The 25,619-nt window shown below is 38.1% G+C and overlaps 3 protein-coding genes across 4 annotated transcripts in view; 1 reads left to right on the plus strand and 2 right to left on the minus strand.

Moving 5' to 3' along the window:
* Positions 1-25,619, minus strand: part of LOC115589817 (myelin-oligodendrocyte glycoprotein-like) — a 125,485-nt gene that overhangs the window by 16,547 nt on the left and 83,319 nt on the right. Inside the window, exon 2 of the mRNA XM_030430979.1 lies at positions 6,302-6,423. Within this exon, the coding sequence (XP_030286839.1) occupies positions 6,302-6,423 (122 nt within the window). The remainder of the gene's footprint in view (positions 1-6,301; positions 6,424-25,619) is intronic.
* Positions 1,062-6,173, minus strand: LOC115589859 (myelin-oligodendrocyte glycoprotein-like). 2 transcript variants are annotated; one of them, XM_030431045.1, is made up of 5 exons: positions 6,070-6,173; positions 5,473-5,802; positions 2,530-2,553; positions 2,067-2,135; positions 1,062-1,728 (listed from the first exon to the last, which is right to left on the minus strand). In XM_030431045.1, exons 1-5 carry the CDS (start codon positions 6,161-6,163, stop codon positions 1,646-1,648), a joined length of 600 nt encoding a protein of 199 aa, XP_030286905.1. In that variant the 5' UTR covers positions 6,164-6,173; the 3' UTR covers positions 1,062-1,645. The 2 variants fall into 2 exon arrangements, with proteins under 2 accessions (XP_030286905.1, XP_030286906.1); XM_030431046.1 differs by lacking the exons at positions 1,062-1,728; positions 2,067-2,135; positions 2,530-2,553 and adding an exon at positions 4,880-4,986.
* LOC115589807 (butyrophilin-like protein 10) lies at positions 13,092-18,796 on the plus strand. The gene is made up of 7 exons (XM_030430969.1): positions 13,092-13,228; positions 14,269-14,622; positions 14,821-15,150; positions 15,616-15,633; positions 15,972-16,094; positions 16,663-17,729; positions 17,816-18,796. Exons 1-6 carry the CDS (start codon positions 13,177-13,179, stop codon positions 16,992-16,994), a joined length of 1,209 nt encoding a protein of 402 aa, XP_030286829.1. The 5' UTR covers positions 13,092-13,176; the 3' UTR covers positions 16,995-17,729; positions 17,816-18,796.

The raw sequence follows: 25,619 nt of genomic DNA on the forward strand, positions 1-25,619 counted from the left end.
TAACCTTGTTGAATCGTTATGAAGTAAACTTTGATTGTACAGTCTCATGACAGAATAAAGAAAAATGACATTTACATTTGTTACCTATAAACCTCACTTTCTTTCTCAGGTTACCAATTTTTTTGTCTGTCTTTGATCAAAAATAATACATTTCTAAAGAGACATGATTTTGAGTGATGGCAGATAAAGCGACATCTGCTGGCTTTAAAACATAAAGCAGCCATTAAACACTGAGACTGAATGTGTACAGTCCAAGAAACCTTTGTGTTGTTAATTATGCAGCAGATATATTTGTTTAGAAATGCTGAGAATTTATGAGATCGTTTACTGGATAATAACATAATTATGACACAATAACAGTGAATTTAACACCATATACCTCACAAACATAACAACACTGTGTGGGTCGGTGGTGGTGAGATTATTTCTCAGAAGTGTAAACAAACACAGAACATTGTGTCACTGTCAAAATCACAAACAGAACAACAGTTCTCACTATTTAAAATACAGTAGGTAAGATTTTAATTGAAACTATTTCAAAATGACACAAAGATCACTAAAAAAGAAAAATGTTAGAATACTGCGAACAGGTAAGCAAGCAGGACTGTTCACTTTAACAGGATTAGTTTCATTCAATCAACTCAGTTTTGCAGCAGTGTGATTGGAAACTTGTGTGGTTTTGTTGAACATATTCTAAAGAGGTCAACACTGACTCTAAACCTCTTCAGTTTCCTGATTAAAACAGTCTCTGACTGGCTCTCTTACATATAAACCAAAAAAACTCAGTTTGTCAACTGTGTGAGTTCTCACATAATTAAACAGTTTGGTCACTCAGTATCACTGATGAGACTGGGTCTGCTGGTTTAAATAAGTTCCTTTGTTTTTACAACATTAACTTGGAAACTTTAATACATTTCAGTGTTTTTTAGATTTTATTTCTATGAAATGGAGCAAAAACACAATTTTCTTAAGTGACACAAAATAAAAATAAATAAATATAGAAATTGAACTGTAAAGACATTCATGTTGAGCTAGGAAATTGAAGCATCAATCAGAGTATGCCACCCAGAAATAATGAGCATTTTAAGTACTTCTTATTGTCACCACTCATCAATCAAAGTATCTATGAAGCCAGTAAAGAGTGCAGAGCTGAAACAGAAAGTAACCTAGAATATTTATTCAACTACTGAACTTTCCAGGTCCAGTGTGCAGGGAGTGGAATGGAGTATAATATGTATAATTATCTTTTCATTATTGTATAATCACCTGAAGTGAAACAAGTGTTGTGTTTTCTTATTGACAGCCATGTGTAAGTGGGTCTGTTTGCCCAAATTACAAAAATCATAAACTCCACGACTGCAGATATTCTTGTTTTTATATCCCAAACTGAAACTGTCACTGCTCAGTGTTCTGCTTCATGATCTTCATTAGAAAAAAATGCTGTTGGTTGAGGCTGCAGTGGACTGGTCCTGGTAGCAGAGACCAGTGGAGAGCCTGATATCCAAAATGTCAGGGCTGCTGTGGATACGCCTCATGCTGATGTTCTGTTGTTGGAGGATCTTCTCTTTCTCATGAAGCTTTGACTTGACCTCAGTCGCCTCTGTGGTCAGCTTGTTAGTGGTGCTGTTGTCAGTCCAGGGAGGCTTCAGGAACTGTTTCTCTTCATCATCACCGACTGCACTGTGATAAAAGGGCTGCCTGGTCTTTGGCAATGTTTGTCTTTCTGCTCTGCAAAAACAAAAAAAGTGGTGTTATTTCTCACATTAATGTCTGACGAAGCCAGTTCTTGATCAAAAGTCCTTTTCAACAGAGGGTTAGCTGTTAGCATGTTGCTGCCTGAAGTTCTTGTCTCTGTTTCAGGCTGTGTTAGCTCAGAGTTTTAGAGTTTCTACAACCTCGACAGCTTGAGCACAGTACACTGTACTTAACATAACATTACATCTGATCAATTGTTACAGAAAGCTGGGATTTGTTCTTTATCTCTATATAATGTTGCTTTCAATGGTATAAGACGCAGTACTGTTTTGAGACAGCGGAAATCACGAGAGATGAAATTTGTGACTTACTGATATTTCTGTTCTTCAGAAATGCGGCAATAACAACAAGTACAATCACAGCAATGATGACTATAAAACCTGATAGAAAAGAGAAAAAGGTCATTATTTGTTCTTCACTTTGGGTTTTAAAGATAACATCCATCCATTTCTCAAATATGAATCATCTGTTCAGGAATAAAGTATAAACTTAGAGTCGGTCCCACTGAACCTGTCAAAGCCCTGAAATGCTCCTCTGACTTTAGGAGGCAGATTGTTCTCTAAAAAACCTGTTCACCGCAAGTCTTCAAGTAATAAGATTATTTTGATTTGACTGGAGGCCAGAAAAATAATGAACTAATAATAATAATTCCTGAACAGAGTCAACAGCTGTCCAGCAGATGGTGCTTAAACACCTGACTACTGAATGATCCACCTGTTAAATGACACACTGATGATATCTGTGTACAGTAAACACAGCACTGTATTTACTTACCATGGTCACGGGCTGGTTGTGGCTCTGTGGATGAAAATTAAATAAGATGTTAAAATTTGAGATAGCATCAAGGCCAACAAGAAGAGTTTCTGTTTAGGTTACAAAATCATTTTTGTTAAAGGTCCATTGTGTAGGATTCAGGATTTCTTTTTTTCCCTTAGAATTGAGTCTTGAGATGTCACTCAATCTTACACATTAGATGTTTTAGTGCTAAAATACTTTGAACAGTTATTTAATATTTTCTCTTATTTCATTTCAAATTCCTTCAGTTTATCTGTACTCACCAACAACGAGTGTAACGGAGCTTCTGTGCAGTTTGGGAACAGAGCAGGTGTAATTTCCTGCATCCTGCTCAGTGACGTTGGTCAGTTTTAGAGAAATGTTTCCTCTGGTCATCTCATCTTGGAAGAGAGAAGTTCTACCTTTGAAGTTCTGGTCTTGAGGAACTGGATCATCCCTCCTGTTTCTATAGACGTGGACCAGGACTGGACCACGTCTCCACGCCACTGATAGTGTTGTTACATCCAGTGGAGGCTCCAGGTGACATGGCAGGATGATGTCATCACTGACCAGTACTTTAACTGGTTGTTCTGAGCCAATCACATCAGACTGTCCTGGGGAAACAAAGATCTCATTTAGACTTCCTGTTTTAGTATCATCATTGAACACTTTGTTCCTCAATAATGATTAAAAAAAAGAACATCTGAGCAACAGCTGCTCCTAACTGAGACATTGTTAACTTTGTATGAGTAGACAGAAAACTAATCGCTGGGTAGAATGATCCCATTCACAAGTGCACAAGCTGATAAAGATTTTCTGCCTAAATGTTTTGTAGATCTCAAGTACGTTCAAGTATTTAATGACAGTTAAATACAGACTTTTTTTACCTTTTTGACTAAAGTTTAAACAGTTTCGTCTCTGATAAGTGTCGACAATTCAGCCTGCCATCCTTTGGATCCTTGTTCTGGAGGAAGTTGCCAGATGTTGGGCTGCTGTTGGTTGAGGCTGCAGTGGACTGGTCATGGTAGCAGAGACCAGTGGAGAGACTGATATCCAAAATGTCAGGGCTGCTGTGACGATGCAAGCAGATGTTTTGTTGTTGTTGGATCTTCTCCTCTTTCTCATGCAGCTCTGACTGGACCTCAGTCGCCTCTGTGGTTAGCTTGTTTGTGGTGCTGTTTCCATGGTTGTCAGTCCAGTGAGGCCTCAGGAACTGCTTCTCTTCATCATCACCGACTGCACTGTGATCAGAGGATGGCCTGGTCTCTGGCAACGTTTGTCTTTCTCCTGCGTTTTAACAAAAAGAGTGCTGTTATTTCTCACATTATTGTCTGATGAAGTCCGTTTTTGATCAAACGTCCTTTTCAGCAGAGGGTTAGCTGTTAGCATGTTGCTGCCTGAAGTTACTGTCTTTGTTTCAGGCTGTGTTAGCTCAGAGTTTTAGAGATTGTACAACCTCGACAGTCTGAGCATGCACGTTTACTCCAAGACATAACACTGTACTTAATGTAACATTACTTTACATCTGATAAATACTTACAGAAAGATCTACAGACGACAGTGGTGTCCATATAAAAAAAAAAAATACATACATCACTATATAAGGTTGCTTTTAATGTTATCAGATGCCCAACCCTGTAAAGAAGCAGATTTTTTGCTCTCTAGTGTCTGAGGAAAATGTTGGATTGAAGACTGGATGTTTAGTCTTATATCAATTACTCTAGATGCACATTAAGAGGGGATCTATCAAAGTTTAAGACAGATGGGAAAATGTGTGACTTACTGATCTTTTTGTTTTTCACTAATGAAATACCAAGTGGAAGGGCAATCAAAGCAATTGCAGAAAGGCTCAATATCAAGATGGTTTGAAGACCTGAAAGAACAGAGAACACATGTCAAGATATGTTGTTCCCTTTGGGCTTCAAAGATAACATCCATCCATTTTTCAAACACAGATCTCCTGGTCAGGATTAAAGTATAATCTTAGAGTTGGTCCCACTGAACCTGTCAGAGGTCTTTGTTATTAATTGTTTCAATGTTCAGAATATCATCTTTAATTATTAGACACCATTTGACTTTAGAACTGCAGGTTCATCACTATAAGCTGAAAATATCAATCATAGCACTTTTAAATGAACAAAAAGCAAAAATCCCTTCAGAATAAGAACAAAATAAACTGCAGGGAATTGTCATTAACATTGTTTTGAAATGAGACTACTGGCCTGGTCACCCAGGTCTTAAACTCAAAATTAATTCAAGTATTTTAATTTGACTGGAGGCCAGATTAATAATGAACTAATTCAGAACACTCTGATCAAAAGTCAAACCGTCTGAACAGCGTCAACAGCTGTCCAGCAGATGGTGCTTTAACACCTGACCACTGAACAATTCACCTGTTGAATGACACACTGATGATATCTGTGTGCAGTAAACACTTACCACGGGCTGGCTGTGGCTCTGTGGATGGAAATGAGATAAAATGTTATAATGTGTGATAACATAAGGGGCGACAAGAGGAGTTGCTGTTGAGGAAAGACTTTAAACTCAGAATTCTAACTTTTTATTACAAGTGGTCTTTTTTTTTCTTTACATAAGCCCTAATCCTCTTAGATAAATTTAAGGTAAGTCAGGCCGTCTGCATCTTGTCTGTGGTGAACAAAACAGGTGTTTAAAGCCAAAAAAGATGTTTTTCCAAACCATAACTGAACTAAACCATATGCAAGAGAAACATTGAAACACTGAAAATGTAACCTAGACAAACAACATGTTTGAACATATGTGTGGTTTTACAGAAAACACTTAGAATATTGGTGCATCTGCAACCAAACCACTAGATGCCATTAAATCTTACACATTAGATGTTTTAGTGCTAAAATACTTTGAACAGTTATTTAATATTTTCTCTTATTTCATTTCAAATTGCTTCAGTTTATCTGGACTCACCAACAACGAGTGTAACGTAGCTTCTCTGCAGTTTGGGAACAGAGCAGGTGTAATTTCCTGCATCCTGCTCAGTGACGTCGGTCAGTTTTAGAGAAATGTTTCCTCTGGTCATCTCAACTTGGAAGAGAGAAGTTCTACCTTTGAAGTTCTGGTCCTGAGAAACTGGATCATCCCTCCTGTTTCTATAGACGTGGACCAGGGCTGGACCACGTCTCCACTCCACTGATAGTGTTGTTACATCCAGTGGAGGCTCCAGGTGACATGGCAGGATGATGTCATCACTGACCAGTACTTTAACTGGTTGGTATGAGCCAATAACATGATACTTCCCTGGGGAAACAAAGATCACGTTTAGACTTCCTGTTTTAGTATCATCATTGAACACTTTGTTCCTCAATAATGATTAAAAATAAGAATATCTGAGCAACAGCTGCTCCTAACTGAGACATTATTTACTTTTTTATGAGTACACAGTAAACTAATCGCTGGGTAGAATGATCCCATTCACAAGATGATACTGAATGTTTTGGAGACCTCAAATACGTTCAAGTATTTAATGACAGTTAAATACAGACATGTTCTACATTTTTGACGTACCAACAATAAGTTCCACCTCAGCTTCCTTCTTCATTGCAGGCAGAGAACATTTGTAGGATCCAGCATCAGACAGTTTCACTCTAAATATTTGCATGGAGACGCTTCCATGCGGCAGCTCATCCATAAACAGTCTTGTGCGTAAAGAATAAGATGGATTTTGTTTCTCAAACAGCAGTCGTCCATCATGGTGATAATGGACGTACTCTGGAATCAGATCAGGTCTGGTCCACACCACTGTCTCATAAGTGGCACTGACTGCAGGTTCAAGGTGACATGGAAGAAGAACGTCATCACCGACCAGCGCTACGATTGGTTGATGTGAACCAATCAGCTGTGTTTGAGCTGCAAGTAAAACTGAAGAACAAACAGGAGACAGAGGCACGTTATTATACATGTCATCAAATACAATGAATTCAGTTTGACATTCTGACAATCAGAAATCATTTAATCATAATTGGTTGTTCTGTCTTTTGGTTGGTTGGAGGTTGATTCATGACTTATCGTTTATTCTTTTAACTTATTTTACCTATTTTATGAATTTGGGTTGCTCAGGTACATACACATATTTTTCATTTGATGTGTTTTTTCACACATAAAGAAAAAACACGAAAAAAACATAATGTACTACATTTGCCAAATTAACAATTATCAAGGCCCGAATAATTACAAATTTGTCATGATACACATTTAACTAAGTTTATAAAGTTTCTCCCAACTCAATAACTAATGCCAGGTGGAAACAGGGATATTGAGTCTTAATAAAAAAAACTAAATTGTGAATAAAACAGACAATCTTTGGGCATTAGAAGCTACGGTGCAACCCTGGTGTCATCTAATTCTGATGGATTCTGATAGGATATCATATCACTGACATCAATAATACCTGCAGATTGACATTCATTGTTGACTTAAATTCTCCTCTTTGCTCAGCATCATTCAGTTTCTGTTGAAACTATTTGCATTTCCATTTGCATGTGCAGATAGATATCATCTAAAACACTCATATTTCAAAAGGTACGCAGCATTTTGTCAGCTGTTATCTCCTCTGGCTGAGCAGAAGACGAGGAGTCAGAACAGGTGTGATGGAGGTGTCTGATGAGAAGGTGGTGCAGGATGGATGTGTCAGTTTTGCGGAAGTTTACTTTAATATCTCGTTGTCAAGACTCCGACTCACACTCATCAAACAAACAGCAGGATACTGTTTGTGTTGTTCAAACAATTCTGAGTTCTGCTTTTTTCTCAGTCAGCATTTAAACACTCTGTGATCAGACCGTGACTAAAATGATATCATTGTGATGACTAAACACAGTAACAGTTTACTGGTTTTAACAGTAAAAATATTGTTGGGAACACTGAGGCTGACTGAAGCGATGAACTACTCTTATGTTCTAACTTCCTGTATAACACAATGAGAATTACAAAGAAACAATAAATGTTTAATATCCTTTACAACATGTGTCAACAGACATCATCAAACTGCAGATCAGTTCCCCTAAACATCACTGTTATATTGTCTGGCAACTTCCACATTTTGCACAATTGATTTAGTTTCTTCCCTCTGGACAGAGATTTATACACCTGAAGCTGAACTTAGCTGACAGTAAAAATACCTGTTTTTACAACACAAGGATAAAAAGAAATTTAAATTCATATTTCTTCTCTCACAGACAAGAAAACAGGCTCCTTTTAGCTTTAGAGCAACATCAGTTTAAATCTAAGCTCTGCCATGTTCATCACATGATTACAGGTCAATATTAATGTTCAGAGTGAAGTCTTCAGTCTTCAGCTACAGTTTACCTTCAGAATGAACAACAACTGTCTGTGTGAGTAATAAAAACCTACCTGTAAGGTTCAGGCAGGTGAACAGCAAAGACAGAAACATTGACTCCATCATCCTCCACAGATCATGATGCTCCAACTGAATCTTTCAAAGTGGGTGAACAGGTGCAGCTTGTTGTGTACAGAGGAGGAGTTCAGCATCAGTGCAGTGTGTAACAATGGTAGCAGAACATGTTGGGATGGTTCTTCCAGGTGAAACACTCCTCCCACTTTTACCTGACTGACATTCAGGCTTCAAGTTACTAAACATCCTGTATTGTATATTTGCTCTCACATCCTAGAATAAGGAATACAATACACCTGATGTGTGTCAGTGTTTGAATATATTAATATATATTAAGCAATAATCATGATAAATAAAAAAGAGATCCATTAAATATATAATTAATAAGACTATAGAGGGTTTCAGTGTCTACAGTAGGTTTCTGTGTCGTACTTCAGCCCATCAAAGTGTCCAGACTTCCCTGCTGTGCAGACGTGCAGGTATAGTTTTCATTTCTCTGTTCAATTCAAAATAATGCAAATATTATAACCACGTCAGCGTCACTGGTTGATCTGTTCATGACACTGGGAGTATTCACCTGTTCTGCTGCCTCTCACCTCAGTGCATCTGGACATATAGAGCTCAATGTAACATCAAAGAAAACTTAAACACAGTTTGAAATACACTAAATATTGTCACACTGAGTGCAGTTGTAGGTTTTGCTGAAGCAAAATCTTTTATCAAACGTCTTTTTATTATTAAAGCATACAATTTGCATACACTTCACCTATACATTCTGAAAGCCTTTTTAATAACTACTTAAAGAAAAAACAAAACAAAAAAAAAAAAAAAACAAACAAAAAAACAAAAAACAAATAGGCAGTAAACTTTAAGCTTAAGTGGTACAACATCAAAGCAAGGCAAAGCAAAACAAGACAAGTAGCAACAAGGCAAGGAGATGGCATAAGGCTGACCAGGATCCCCAACACTATCCCCCCCCCCCACAGATTAGCCCCTCACCATGTACCTCCACCCCAACCAACCTCCCTCGCGGAGACCTTCACTCTAAAACCATTACAGTTGTCATATGTCATATGCTAGGATGCAAACTGCTGCACTGAATTTGTAGTTTTAAGGAACGAAATGAAGGGTTCCCATGTTTTATTGAATAGTTTGAGCCTGTCTTTCAGTACGTACCTTATTCTTTCCAAATGAAGTGTGTTAGTTAAATCCTCTAACCACATCTTAGAGGTAGGTACAGTTGTGCTCTTCCATAAGATGAGAATTAATCTCTTTGCTATTATGAAACAATAGGAGAGAAAGCGCTGCTGCGCCACACTTAGTTTCCTAAAGAACTCCGATATTCCAAGTATGATGAACAGAGGCTCAGGTTTGATTGAAGTATTCATGACCCCAGACATGATGTTACATATATCGATCCAAAACAATTGGACCCTTGGACATAGAGCAAAACTATGAAGAAGTGTTGCTACGGAGGAGTGGCACTTATCACACACAGGTGACACCTCTGGATATATGTTGTGTAGTTTCTCCCTCGAGTAATGAAGTCTATGTATAATTTTAAATTGGACAAGGCAGTGTCTTGCGTTATCTGAACAATGATGTATGTTTTCAAGACTCTCTTTCCACAAACCATCTGGGATCGGCTCACCAAGTTCCTCTTCCCACTTACGTTTATAACTTTCAGTCGAGGGGGAGCTCATCAATAAGAGGTTATTGTAGATGTGGGATACCAATTTACTTTCGTTAGGAGACCGTTTCAGACAATCATCTATTTTGGATTGTGATTCAGTCTCAAAATCTCCTAGGTATTTCCGAACATAGTCCCTAATTTGTAGGTAACGAAAGAAGTTGTTATTCCCCAGCCCATACTTCCCCTGTAACTGTGTGAATGAAGCAAAGACGCCTCCCACGTATAGGTCACCAATACACTGAACACCCCTCTGATTCCATGTAAGAAAGGCTCCATTCATACTAGAGGGGGCAAATGTAGGGTTTCTAGCGATGGGTAATAGAAGAGAGATTGGTTTAAGATTAAAGGTGGCCTTGATTTGTTTCCAGGTGCGGATCATGCTGTGTATGATGGGATTATTATTATACAGGGACTTATTAATCGCAGCCGGAGCTAGTAGGACTGCGGCCATAGAATATGGGTGGCAGTCCTCCCGCTCCAGCATTAGCCAATCAGACATTGGTATCGACGTGTCCAGCCAAAAGGTAAACATCTTAATCACTGAAGCCCAGTAATATAGCAAAAAGTTCGGAAGTCCCAATCCCCCCTCTGGTTTTGGCCTACAGAGATGTTTTTTGCCTATTCTGTGAGCTGAAGCAAAATCTTTAACACACATTTGTTATTATATTGTATAAAAAATGCATCAAGAAGCAAGAAGAGAAAATAGGATTTCTTTTTTTACAACAACAAAACAAAGGTGACTTGGGATGAGTGACCTTGAGAACACGTTTCTCCTCATGATTTGACAAATCTTAAAGTCATGTGATTTGTTAAGGGAGTCTGGGATATTAGTGAATTCACTTCAATACTTGGTCAATGTTCATGAAATACACAGGAAATGTGAGAATATGGTGCGTAGTTCCACTTTTAACCTCTTAATACACTAATGTAACAAAAATAGTCTCTCCCTTGAATAAGGAATAATTATTTGTGTTTAAAAAACAGGTTGTTCGTTTCATTGGAGCTCAGAGCCCATTAACTCTGACACAGCCTGTCTACAGGAGATCGTTGTTTCCATGTTTACACACCGGCTTTTGCCTGCTCTGTGTCCCATGACGTGACAGTGTCAACACTCTCATCATTGAAACAAACAGACGCAGATGCCTCATCAGTATTATTCCCCCACAGTGCCTCAATATAATATTTCAGTGAAGTACTTAGTCACCATGCAACACTGTAGTTACTCATTAAAAAGTCCTGTTCTGTTCAAAGAAATAAAATCAAAGACTTCACCAACATGTCAGGATACACAGTGTTACTCCATCAGGTCTGCTCTTTGTTATCAGATCATCCTCAGTCTGTTATTGGACACTTTGTTTTTTCACAGTTGATTTCTGTTGTGTGTTTAAACTGTCAGCTCTCTTCAGATGGAGCAGCTGTGAGGAGAAACATCTGATAAAACATGTCCAAAAGTCATGACAGAGTAGAAGCTAAGATATCAAGTTCAAATAATATTTTGATAAAGTGAAAGTAAAGCATACATACAGTGCTCAAGTAAAAGTAGTAAAAGTATCTGCAATTAAATATCCTTAAATATCAAAAGTAAAAGTAAATTCATTGATGATATAAAGATCTGAGCTACTCTGAGATAAGATGATGTAACACTGTACATTAAACTACCCAGCTGTGTATGAAGGAGCGCAACATTAAACATCTACAGTAGTAAAATGACACGTACACATTAATGCAGCAAGAATATTAATCCACAAACATCTGATATCATAGGAGACATTTGACTGCACTATGAATACTTATACCTTTTATATTAAGTACATTTTGCTGACTTTGCTTGTATATTTGTTGATGAAGGTTCTGAGTCATCCAGGTCATACAAACTAAATGGAAAAGCCTCTGTTTGATTATTTTGTTTATATTGTAAATAATCACTGTTTGTTTATTGTTTATTGTCTTCAATCATGCACCTTATTCACCAAGACAAATTCCTCGTTGGTGTAAAATCCTTCTTGGCAATGAATCTGTTTCTGATTCTGATTTCTAAATGACTCTGAAACTCAAAACTCTTCCCTGCCCTCAATGACTCTGTAAGGAAACTCCCGTACCGAGTCTAAAACCCTGCGACTCCCCTCTGGTTAGCTAGAACTGACAAAGTCTCTTGGACGAGAGGTGAAACATCTTCATCAAACTGAAATATGTCCAGTTACCTTCGATACAGCACATCACTAATATTGCATTCTTTCTTGTCCATGGAGAAAGTCAACAGGCTTCCTTGAAAAAACGGTACATTTTGAACTAAAGTTTGTGCAACACTGTCTGCAACACATTCTTAACTAATTGGACATAGTTGTTAATTCAGCCAATGTCATACATGAATATATTTCTTTCTTTGTGTAATAAAACATATCCAGTTCTTTCTGTTATGATCTAAGGCTGCAGTTGTCTGTGTGTTTGGTTGTGCTTGTGTGTCTTCTGTCTGCTTACAGAGGTGCTGGAGGACTGAGGAGCTCACACACACACACACACACACACACACACACACACACACACACACACACACACACCTGCAGCAGGTTACTGACACTTTCAGTGATATTTGCATAGAGAGCTGTAAAGAGCAGTCACTAGAGAGGCATGTTCAAGCCAGAAACAAAAACTAAAAGGCAGCGATGCATGCTGCATTATCCAGTATCTATAACAACTAAAACTGAGGACAAAGACAGAAACAAGCGCAACATTGCTGCAGAATTGATTTGTTTATATTGTTATAATCATTATTAACCAGTATTAATGAAGAAAACCTGTTTTCTCATTATGCTTCTTGATGTATTTTTTATACAATATAATAATAAGTGTGTGTTAAAGATTTTGCTTCAACAAAACCTACAACTGCACTCAGTGTGACAATATTTAGTGTATTTCAAACTTTTGTTTTCTTTGATATTACATTGAGCTCTATATGTCCAGATGCACTGAGGTGAGAGGCAGCAGAACAGGTGAACACTCTCAGTGAATTGAACAGGGAAATGCAATCTGTACCTGCACGTCTGCACAGCAGGGAAGTCTGGACACTTTGATGGGCTGAAGTACGACAACACAGAAACCTACTGTAGACACTGAAACCCCCTATAGTCTAATTAACTATGTATTTAATGAAGCTTTTTTTTTTTAATTTATCATGATTATTGCCTCTCCAAGTTATTTTAAAGTCTTTATTAATTAGTTTCTTGCATCAATTTTTTTCATTTTCATGTTGTTGGGTAGGTTTAAACAGAGATGCACTTGTGTGGCAGGAATATATTCAAACACTGACACACATCAGGTGTATTTTATTCCTTATTCTAGGATGTGAGTGCAAATATACAATACAGGATGTTTAATAACCTGAAGCGTGAATGTCAGTCAGGTAAAAGTGGGTGGAGTGTTTCACCTGGAAGACACATCCCAACATGTTCTGCTACCAAACCCAGTTATTGTTACACACTGCCCTGATGCTGAACTCCTCCTCTGTACACAACAAGCTGCACCTGTTCACCCACTTTGAATAATTCAGGTGAAGCATCATGATCTGTGGAGGATGATGGAGTCAATGTTTCTGTCTTTGCTGTTCACCTGTCTGAACCTTACAGGTAGGTTTTTATTACTCACACAGACAGACTGCTGCACTTCTGTAGCTGAAGACTGAAGACTTCACTCTGAGCATTTATATTGACCTGTAATCATCTGATGAAAATAGCAGAGCTCAGATTTAAACTTACGGTTCTCTAAAGCTAAAAGGAGCCTGTTTTCTTGTCTGTGAGAAAAGAAATATGAATTTTAATTTCTTTTTATCTTTGTGTTGTAAAAACAGGTATTTTTATTGTCAGCTAAGTTCAGCTTCAGTATATAAATCTCTGTCCAGAGGGAAGAAGCTAAATTCATTGTGCAAAATGTTGCTAGACAGTATAACAGTGATGTTTAGGGGAACTGATCTGCAGTTTGATGATGTCTGTTGACACATGTTGTAAAGGATATTAAACATTTATTGTATCTTTGTAATTCTCATTTTACGATACAGGAAGTTAGAACATAACAGTAGCTCACCTCTTCAGGAAGCCTCTGTGTACCCAACAATATGTTCACTGTCAATACCAGTAAACTGTTGCTGTGTTTAGACATCACAATGTTATCATTTTAGTCACGGTCTGATCACAGAGTGTTTAAATGCTGACTGAGAAAAAAACAGAACTCAGAATTGTTTGAACTACACTAACAGAATCCTGCATTTTGTTTGATGAGTGTGAGTCAGAGTCTTGACAACGAGATATTTAAGTAAACTATCTCAAAACTGACACATCCAACCTGCACCACCTTCTCATCAGACACCTCCATCACACCTGCTCTGACTCCTCGTCTTTTGCTCAGCCAGAGGAGATAACAGCTGACAAAATGCTGCGTACCTTTTGAAATATGAGTATTTTAGATTACTCTCCCCGGCCTGTTGCCACCCTTATTTCTGCACACAAGAGTGCTGGTGCCTGTTTCCTGCTTTTCAAATGAGTACCTGTGCAGCTATTTGACCCACTTCCGTCCACTGAGTGTGTGTAATCAGGAAACTTTTACAGAATGACAAACTGACTTCATTGTATTTGATGACATTCATTATAACGTGCTCTTGTCTCCTGTTCAGTTTTACTTGCAGCTCAAACACAGCTGATTGGTTCACATCAACCAATCGTAGCACTGGTTGGTGATGATGTTCTTCTTCCATGTCACCTTGAACCTGCAGTCAGTGCCAATGATGAGACAGTGGTGTGGTCCAAAGCAGGTTTGGAGCCAAAGTACGCCCATTATCACCAAGATGGACGACTGCTGTTTGAGAAACAAAACCCATCTTTTTTTTTACGCACAAGAGTGTTTTTGGATGAGCTGCAGCGTGGAAACGTCTCCATGAAAATATTCAGTGTGAAACTGTCTGATGCTGGAACCTACAAATGTTCTCTCCCTGCAATGAAGAAGGAAGCTGATGTGCAACTTATTGTTGGTACGTCAAAAGGTAGAATGGGATCCTTCTACCCAGCGATTAGCCCCCTGACTACATTTGAATGGAAACTTGAATGGATATCTGTTACTCAGATATTAGTGTACACATACTTCATACTTTTTTATTCATTATTGAGGAACAAAGTGTTCACTGATGATACTAAAACAGGAAGTCTAATTGAGATCTTTGTTTCCCCAGGACAGTCTGATGTGATTGGCTCAGACCAACCAGTTAAAGTACTGGTCAGTGATGACATCATCCTGCCATGTCACCTGGAGCCTCCACTGGATGTAACAACACTATCAGTGGAGTGGAGACGTGGTCCAGCCCTGGTCCACGTCTATAGAAACAGGAGGGATGATCCAGTTTCTCAGGACCAGAACTTCAAAGGTAGAACTTCTCTCTTCCAAGATGAGATGACCAGAGGAAACATTTCTCTAAAACTGACCGACGTCACTGAGCAGGATGCAGGAAATTACACCTGCTCTGTTCCCAAACTGCACAGAAGCTCCGTTACACTCATTGTTGGTGAGTACAGATAAACTGAAGCAATTTGAAATGAAATAAGAGAAAATATTAAATAACTGTTCAAAGTATTTTAGCACTAAAGGTCTAGTGTGTAAGATTTAGTGGCATCTAGTAGTTTGGTTGCAGAAGCAACTGATGACCCCTTTACTCACAACTCAAGCACCAGAATAAATGTTCTCAAAGTGTTTTTTGTAAAACCACACATATGTTCAAACATGTTGTTTGTTTAGGTTACATTTTCAGTGTTTCTCTTGCATATGTTTGGGTTCAGTTAGGGTTCAGAAAACATCTTGTTTTGGCTTCAAATACCTGTTTTGGTTGCCACAAACAGGCTGCAGACGGCCTGATTACTGTAACCTTATAGAAGATGATTAGGGCTTATGTAAAAAAAAGAAACCAGAAACTCTTCTTGTTGGCCATGATGTTTTCACACATTTTAACATTTTATTTCATTTCCATCCACAGAGCCACAACCACCCCATGGTAAGTGTTTACTGTGCACAGATATCAACAGTGTGTCATTTAACAGGTGAACTGTTCAGTAGTCACATGTTAAAGCACCATCTGCAGGACGGCTGTTGACTCTGTTCAGGCAGTTTTACCTTCATCAGAGTGGTCTGAGGAGGAATTAGTTCATTATTTGTCAAATTAAAGTACTCTTATTACTTTGAGACTTGTGGTGACCAGGTTTTTTTAAAGAACAGTCTGCCTCCAAAAGTCAGAGGAGCATTTAAGATGATTCATGTTTGAAAAATGGATGAATGTTATCTTTGAAGCCAAAAGTGAAGAACAAATCCTGACTTGTCTCTCTGTTCTTTCAGGTTTTCACTCAACTGTTATAGTTATCATTGCTGTCATTGCTGTCATTGCTGTGATCACTGCGAGTGCCCTTGTTATTTACCTTGTTCTTTTTAATGGCAAATTTCTGAAGAACAGAAAGATCAGTAAGTCACACATTTCTTCTCTCTTTATTTCCCCTGTCTGTCTTAAAACACTGCTGCAACTGATAACATTTAAAACAACATTATATAGTGATAGATATTTATTATTTTTATTTGGACACTACTGTCATAAAAACAAATCCCAGCTGTCTGTAACAATTGATCAGATGTAATGTTATGTTAAGTACAGTGTACTGTGCTCAGACTGTTGAGGTTGTACAACCTCTAAAACTCTGAGCTAACACAACCTTATAACAACAACATTATATAGTGATAGATATTTATTATTTTTATTTGGACACTACTGTCCTAAAAACAGATCCCAGCTTTCTGTTAGTATTTATCAGATGAAAAGTAATGTTTAGTACAGTCTTATGTCTTGATGTAAACCTGCATGCTCAGACTGTCGAGGTTGTACAATCTCTAAAACTCTGAGCTAACACAGCCTGAAGCAGAGACAATAACTTCAGGCAGCAACATGCTAACCTGAAATGGACTTTTGATCAAAAACCGGCTTCATCAGACATTAATGTGAGAAATAACTTTTAATGATTTTTTTGTTTTAACACAGGAGAAAGACAAACGTCTGATCACAGTGCAGTCGGTGATGATGAAGCGAAACAGTTGGTGAAGCCTCCCTGGACTGACAACAGCACCACTAACAAGCTGACCACAGAGATGGCTGAGGTTAAGGCAGAGCTGCATGAGAAAGAGAAGATCCTCCAACAACAGGACATCAGCATGAGGCGTATCCACAGCAGCCCTGCCATTCTGGATATCAGGCTCTCTACAGGTTTCTGCTGCCATGACCAGTCCACTGCAACCAACAGCAGTCCAACATCTGGCAACTTCCTCCAGAACAAGGATCCAAACGATGGCAGGCTGAAGTGTCGACATTTTTAAGGGCCGACTAACAACCATTTTGCAGCTCTGGCATTTTTTCAATGAAGATCAAACAACACTTGTTAGTTTCAGCTGAAACAATAATGAAAAGATAATTCTAAATATTATACTCCATTCCACACCCTGCACACTGGACCTGGAAAGTTCAGTAGTTGAGTAAATATTTTAAGTTACTTTATCTCTTTCAGCTCTGCACACTTTACTGGCTATATAGACAATTTGATGAGCAGTGACGATAAGAAGTACTGAAAAAGCTTGTTATTTCTGGGTGGCATCCTCTGAATTTACACTTTAATCTCCTAGATCAACATGTATGTCTTTACTATTCAATTTCTACATTTATTTATTGTTATTTTGTGTCACTTAAGAAAATTGTGTTTTTGCTCCATTTCATATAAATATTACCTGAAAAAACAACACCGAAATGTATTAAAGTTTCCAAGTTAATGTTGGAAAAACAAAGCAACTTATTAAAACCAGCAGAACCAGTCTCATCAGTGATACTGAGCGACCAAACTGTCATGATCTACATCATGGCAGCCCCTCCTCTCCTTTGTGTTTGCTCTGTGTATGTTTGATCCTCTTCTCTTCCCTTCCCAGTCAGTGTTGTGCATGGGCGTGGTCTTCTCTCTCCAGCAGGTAGAGCCAGGTGCATCTCATCCCACTAATCAACCTCTCCATATAACCTCCGGATTTCCAGCCACTCGTCGCCAGTTCATACTCTCAGCCTGAGCGGTACCTAGTTTGACACCGGCCTCTAGTTATCTCTTGTGTGTTTTTCGCTTATGCAGCATCTCTAACCTGTTGATTCCTCTGCCCAGTTAACCCTGCCTGCCTGCCTGCCAGTTCGTCTGCCTACTTGCTCCCACGCCTGTTCGTCTCCTCCTCCCACCGCCGGTCACTGCAGCCATCCGACCTCCATCTTAGGGAAGCTCCCGACCAGCAAGACGCAGACCGCGTTGAGACGCGGCTCCACCATTACCGGGGAGATCACCACGTTTTCACCCAGCACCACCAGCACTCCTCGTGGGAACCCGGGACCCCTCCTAGCACGCCATTATTCCCTCCTGCACCGTGGTACTTTTCACTGGGTCACAATAAATCTCACCTTGAACAGAATCACCCGAGTCGAGTCGTGCATTTGGGTTCAACCTCTGTTGTTTATCATAACACAAACTGTTTAATTATGTGAGAACTCACACAGATGACAAACTGAGTTTTTTTGGTTTTATATGTAAGAGAGTCAGTCAGAAACTGTTTTTAATCAGGAAGCTGAAGAGGTTTAGGTTTTCCACTTTTGATCATGTATCTTTAGAAATGTATTAGTTTTTAGTTTTTTTAATAGACTGACAAAGAAAGTCAGAATTCTGAGAAAGTAAAGTCAATAGGTTACAAATGTAAATACCATTGTTCTTTATTCTATCATGAGACTGTGCAATCAACGTTTACCTCATAATGACATCTTACCTCTGAACCAGCTGCGTGCTACATAAGAAAGATGTTATACCGTCATCAAACTGATGATCCACGGTGCTACGAATCAACAAGGATAGAGAGAAGCACTAAAACACAGAACTTTAATACCAGAGTAAACACACATTAATGTTTTCTGATTGTAAAGTTATGTTGACTTGTATGAACACTTGTGTTGAATGGTTTGTCTAAGTTGTGATGTTTCTTTAAACGCAGCCGCTGTGAATGCAGAACAAAGTTCATAAAGTATTTATCCATCCCTCATCTGAAGCAGTGTAATATTTGTTCTGCTGTAAAACTGACAAAAAATAAAAATAGATTTATTGTTCCAATGTGTTTCGAAAATGTTTCTCAGTCACTACAATGATCCGAGGCTTGTAGGAGTTTCACTTGGTCTGTCAACTGTGCTGTCTGTTGTGACAGCTTTTGATGTGTTCTGTCTGTCCTCATGATGGCGCTGTGCACTATGAGAAACTTTCTGCTGATTCACAGAGGAAACTGCAGTGGAGCAGGAAGTATTCAGATCTTTTAAAGTTAAAGTGGCAACACAGCACTGAAAATACTCAATACTCAATACACAATTTTACTGTGTTTACAAAAGAATACTTAAATGAAGTGAGTGAGTTATTAACCCCCTTTTCCACAGATATTTTCATTTATTCATTATTTCACTTCAATTAATAAATGCTCTTTACTTCGGAACCACGTCTCTGTCTTATCTCAGTTAAACGAACTTGTGTTGTCCAATATGTAATTGATATTTCTTGGGGTGAAATTCCCCAGGTGGCGTTGTCAGTAAGTAATGTCAGTAATTTTGGTGGCCTCCCACCTACAATCTCACCTCGCCACAATGTGACAACTCTTAAAGGGATATTCGTGAATTCACATAATTACTTGGGCCATGTCCATGACAAACACAGGAAATGTGAGAATATGGTACGTAGCTTGTCAAGAAAACTTTTAACTCTTTTAACCTGATTTTACACTAATGTAACAGGAATACTCTCTACCTTGAATAAGGAATAGTTATTGGTTGTAGTTAATGGTTGGGGTTATTGGAGCTCAGATCCCACTGACTCTGACATACCCTCTCTGCACAAGAACATTGTTTCCATGTTTACACACCTGTATTGAAATGTCCCATGACGTGACAGAGTAAACACTCTTATCAGTGAAACATGCAGATTCTTCATCAGTCAGTATTTTCCCTCACAGTACCTCAAAATAGTATTATAATAAGATGGTTCTGTTTCAAAGAAATAAAATCTAATATTTCACCAACATGTCAGGACACACTGTTACTCTTACTCTTTGTTATCAGATCATGCTTAGTCTGTTATTGGACACCTTTGTTTTTTCAGTTTTCTGTTCTGTGTTTAAGCTGTCAGCTCTGTTCACAGATACAGCAGCTGTGAGGAGAAACATCTGATAGAAATGATAGAGGGTGTAACTTATTTAAAAGGATGCTCAGACATCAGATGGAACAATAGTGGAACCAAAGTTTTATTTTGAAATCAAAGAAACAAACAAGTAAAAAGTAGTAGAAAATAAAAATACCTGTGTGAAGTACAGTAGTGAGTAAAATGTACTTAGTTACTGGATACAATCACCTTTCACAGCAGGTTTCAATGTAACACAACTTTGTGTCATTACAAATCTTTTATTTTTATGATAACTTTTCCTGTCCAGTGAAAAATATTCATTTTTATACATTTTTCACCAGAAAGTCACACTGAGATTACAATCAATTGCTGCAGTCATACAAAAAGAAAACACAACATATAACACATGATTAACAATAATAAAAGACAGTGACCACATGAGAAACAAAACAACATTCCTGATGATGCCTTTTAGTTTACAATCAGAGAACATACATCCAGCCTTATTGTTTACTCTGTGTTTGATGCACAGAGGAGTGCTTTAGTCTAACCTTGTTGAAGCGTTATGAAGTAAACTTTGATTGTACAGTCTCATGACAGAATAAAGAAAAATTGCATTTACATTTGTTACCTATAAACCTCACTTTCTTTCTCAGGTTACCAATTTTTTTGTCTGTCTTTGATCAAAAATAATACATTTCTTAAGAGACATGATTTTAAGTGATGGGCAGATGAAGCGACATCTGCTGGCTTTAAAACATAAAGCAGCCATTAAACACTGAGACTGAACATGTACAGTCCAAGAAACCTTTGTGTTGTTAATTATGGAGCAGATATATTTGTTTAGAAATGCTGAGAATTTATGAGATCGTTCACTGGATAAAAACATAATTATGACACAATAACTGTGAATTTAACACCATATACCTCACAAACATAACAACACTGTGTGGGTCGGTGGTGGTGAGATTATTTCTCAGAAGTGTAAACAAACACAGAACATTCTGTCACTTTCAAAATCACAAACAGAACAACAGTTCTCACTATTTAAAATACAGTAGGTAAGATTTTAACTGAAACTATTTCAATTAACACAAAAATCAGTAAAAAAAAAAGAAGAAAAATGTTAGAATACTGCGAACAGGTAAGCAAGCAGGAATGTTCACTTTCACAGGTTTAGTTTCATTCAATCAGCTCGTGTTTTGCAGTGTGATCGGAAACTTGTGTGGTTTTGTTGAACATATTCTAAAGAGGTCAACACTGACTCTAAACCTCTTCAGTTTCCTGATTAAAAACCGTCTCTGACTGACTCTTACATATAAACCAAAAAAACTCAGTTTGTCATCCGTGTGAGTTCTAACATAATTAAACAGTTTGGTCACTCAGTATCACTGATGAGACTGGGTCTGCTGGTTTAAATAAGTTGCTTTGTTTTTCCAACATTAACTTGGAAACTTTAATACATTTCAGTGTTGTTTGGATTGTATGTGTATGAAATGGAGCAAAAACACTATTTTCTTAAGTGGCACAAAATTAAAACAAAAAATATAGAAACTGAACAGTAAAGACATTCATGTTGATCTAGGAAATTAAAGCATAAATTCAGAGAATGCCATCCAGAAATAATGAGCTTTTTCAATACTTCTTATCGTCGCTGCTCATCAAATTGTCTATATATAACTACTGAACTTTCCAGGTCCAGTGTGCAGGGTGTGAAATGTCGACGCCTAAGCCTGGCATCGTTTGGATCCTTGCTCTAGAGGAAGTTGCCAGATGTTGGACTGCTGTTGGTTGAGGCTGCAGTGGACTGGTCATGGTGCCATAGTGAGACCACTGACAGTGTATATGGCAGGGCTGCTGTGGAAACATGTTGATGTTCTGTTGTTGCAGGATCTCCTCTTTCTCATGAAGCTTTGACTTGACACTCAGGAACTGTTTCTCTTCATCATCACTCACAAGACATTTTTAGAGGACTGCTTGGTCTTCCGAACATTTTTTTCTTTCCACTGTGTAAAAACAACCAAAGTGCTGTTATTTCTCACAGTAATGTCTGATGGAGCCAAAAGTCCATTTAGACAGAGTGTTAGCTGTTAGCATGTTGCTGCCTGAAGTTATTGACTCTGTTTCAGAGAGTATTAGAGTTTTATACAACATCGACAGTCTGAGCACTGTACACTGTACTTAATGTAACGTTACATCTGATAGATTGTTAAGGAAAGCTGGGATTTGTTTTCATGACAGTGGTGTCCAAATAAGAAATGTATATATGTATCTCTATATAATATTGCTTTAAATGTTATCAGATGCAGCAGTGTTTTAAGACAGACAGGGGAAATAAAAAGAGGAGAAATGTGTGACTTACCGATCTTTTTGTTCTTCAGACATGTGCCAGTAACAACAAGTACAATGACAGCAATGGCAGCAATGATAACTATAAAAGTGGAAAGAAAACCTGAAAGAACAGAGAAACAAGTCAGGATTTGTTCTTCACTTTGGTCTTCAAAGATAACATTCATCCATTTTTCAAATATGGATAATCTGTTCTGGAATAAAGTATAAACTTAGAGTCGGTCCCACTGAACCTGTCAGAGACCTGAAACGCTGCTCTGACTTTAGAAGGCAGACTGTTCTCACGTGATAAGAGTATTTTGATTTGACTGGCATTTAATAGTGCATGTTTAATAGTGAACTGATTCCTGAACAGGGTCAACAGCCGTCCAGCAGATGGTGCTTCAACACCTGACTTCTGAACAATTCACCTGTTTAATGACACACTGATGATATCTGTGTACAGGAAACACTTACCACGGGCTGGTGGAGGCTCTGTGGATGAAAATAAAATGAAATGTTAAAATGTGTGAGATAACATCAGGGCTAACAAGAAGAGTGTCTGTTGAGGCTACAGAAAACATTTGTTTAAAAGGTCCATTGTGCAGGATTTGGTGCCAGAAAGAAACAGAGAGACTTTAAACTCAGAATTCCAACTTTTTGTGTGTCTCAATTCCTTTTTTTTTTTTTTTTTTACATAAGGCCTAATCCTCTTCTGTAAGTTTATGGTAAGTCAGGCCATCTGCTGCTTGTTTGTGGTGACCAAAACAGGTATTTTTGTTTTCTGAACCCTAACTGAACCCAAACATATGCAGAGTTGTAACAACAGAAACATTGAAAATATAATCTAATATTTTCTCTTATTTCATTTCAAATTGCTTCAGTTGATCTGTACTCACCAACAACAAGTGTAACGGAGCTTCTCTGCAGTTTGGGAACAGAGCAGGTGAAATTTCCTGCATCCTGCTCAGTGACGTCGGTCAGTTTTAGAGAAATGTTTCCTCTGGTCATCTCATCTTGGAAGAGAGAAGTTCTACCTTTGAAGTTCTGGTCCTGAGAAACTGGATCATCCCCCCTACTTCTATAGACGTGGACCAGGGCTGGACCACGTCTCCACTCCACTGATAGTTTTGTTACATCCAGTGGAGGCTCCAGGTGACATGGAAGAAGGACGTCATCACCAACCAGGGCTACGATTGGTTGATGTGAACCAATCAGCTGTGTTTCAGCTGCAAGTAAAACTGAAGAACAAACAGTAGACAAGAGCACATTATTATACATGTCATTAAATACAATGAATTCAGTTTGTCATTCTGACAATCAGAAATCATAGTTTCCTGCTCACAAACACTCAGTGGGCAGAGGTGGGTTGAACAGCAGCACAGGTACTAATTTAAAAAGCAGGAAACAGGCGCCAGCACTCATGTGCATCAGAAATAAGTGTGACAACAGGCTGGGGAGAGTAATCTAAAATATTCATATTTCAAAAGGTATGCAGCATTTTGTCAGCTGTTATCTCCTCTGGCTGAGCAGAAGACGAGGAGTCAGAGCAGGTGTGATGGAGGTGTCTGATGAGAGGGTGGTGCAGGTTGGATGTCTCAGTTTTGAGGAAGTTTACTTTGGTATCTTCATGTCAAGACTCCGACTCAAGCTCATCAAACAAACAGCAGCTTACTGTCTGTGTAGTTTAAACAGTTCTGAGTTTCTCTTTCTAATTTTTTTCTCAGTCAACATGTAACATTCTCTGACCGGACCATGAATAAAATGTTATTGTTAGGAGCAGTCAGTAAATCAACGCACACTCTTGTTCTCAATGTCACATTTGGCCTTTACTGAAGGACGACAACAGAATGATCACAAATGAATTTGGCCTCAGACGAAGGTTTTTCTGTTGTGCGGTTGAAAATTGTTTGCCCTTCTGCTCCAGTGAGCACCTGTTCACCTGTCATAAATCAAAGGGCATACCACACCTACAGATCACATCACACTATCAGACATCTGATCATCATAACTATCATAATAACCTCAACACAGTATATTCCAACACATGATCAGCATAATTCACATCAGAAAATGCATGATGTCTCAAAATAATTGTAAATCAATAAGGCAAATCTGCAAAATGTATTCAACACTCTGGCCCCTAATTGACCATTATACAGCAATTCATACAAATATACATTCATAAGGAGCCATAATTTACAAGTAATCATCACCATACGTTATCACTGTGATGACTGTAAACACAGCAACAACTTGGTATTGGAAAAGATTCCTGTATCTCACCATGGGAATTACAAAGATACAATACCTTCTTAATATTCTATACATGTTTGATTGGACATCATGAAACTGCAGATCAGTTGTTATATTGATTCATACACTGAACCTGAACTTGACTGATAGTTGATGCAGAGTGAACATCTTCACATGCAAAAAAAACGTACATTTGTGAAACACCAGTGTTGAGGATTACAACACACATGAATAAAAAGAAATCAGATTTCTGATTCAAATTTCTTCTCTCACAGACAAGAAAACAGGCTCATTTTAGCTTTAGAGCAACATTAGTTTAAATCTCAGCTCTGCCATTTTCATCACATGATCACAGGTCAATATAAATGCTCAGAGTGAAGTCTTCAGCTACAGAAGTGTAGCAGTTTACCTTCAGAATGAACAACAACTGTCTGTGTGAGTAATAAAAACCTACCTATAAGGTTCATACAGGTGAACAGCAAAGCCAGAAACATTGACTCCATCATCCTCCACAGATCATGATGCTTCAACCGAATTATTCAAAGTGGGTGTACAGGTTTACCTTACAGGGGAGGAGTTCAGCATCAGTGCAGTGTGTAAAAATGACTGAGTTTGGTAGCAGAACATGTTGGGATATGTCTTCCAGGTGAAACTCTCCACCAACTCTTAGACTAGGTTGAGCTTATTGAACATCCTCCTTTCATTGTATTGTTTATTTGCGCTCACATCCTAGATGAAGAAATACAATACACCCTGATGTGTGGTGTGTCAGTGTTTGAGTTCTGCATATAATCTTGCCACACAACTGCATCTCTCCCAACGACATGAAAATGAAATAAATCAGTGCAAGGAACAAATTAATAGCTACTTCAAAATATGTTGGAAATGCAATAATCATAATCGATCAAAAATGTTCATTAAATATATGACTAATTCAAGGTTTGAGTCTCAACAACCGAGCTGACAGCAACAAAACAGAAAATAACTTTCACTTCAGCCACTGTTGTAAAAAGTACCCAAAAGTCATGACTGAGTAGAAGTAAAGATATTAGTTAGAATGATATTTTGGTAATGTTAACCAAACTTGCAGAGAGGGTGTAACTATTCAAAAGGATGCTCAGACATTAGATGAAAAGTGGAACCAAAGTTTATTTTGAAATCAAAGAAGCACAAACAAAGTATTTAC

Source organism: Sparus aurata, chromosome 10, assembly GCF_900880675.1.
Source record: "Sparus aurata chromosome 10, fSpaAur1.1, whole genome shotgun sequence".
NCBI lineage: Eukaryota > Metazoa > Chordata > Actinopteri > Spariformes > Sparidae > Sparus > Sparus aurata.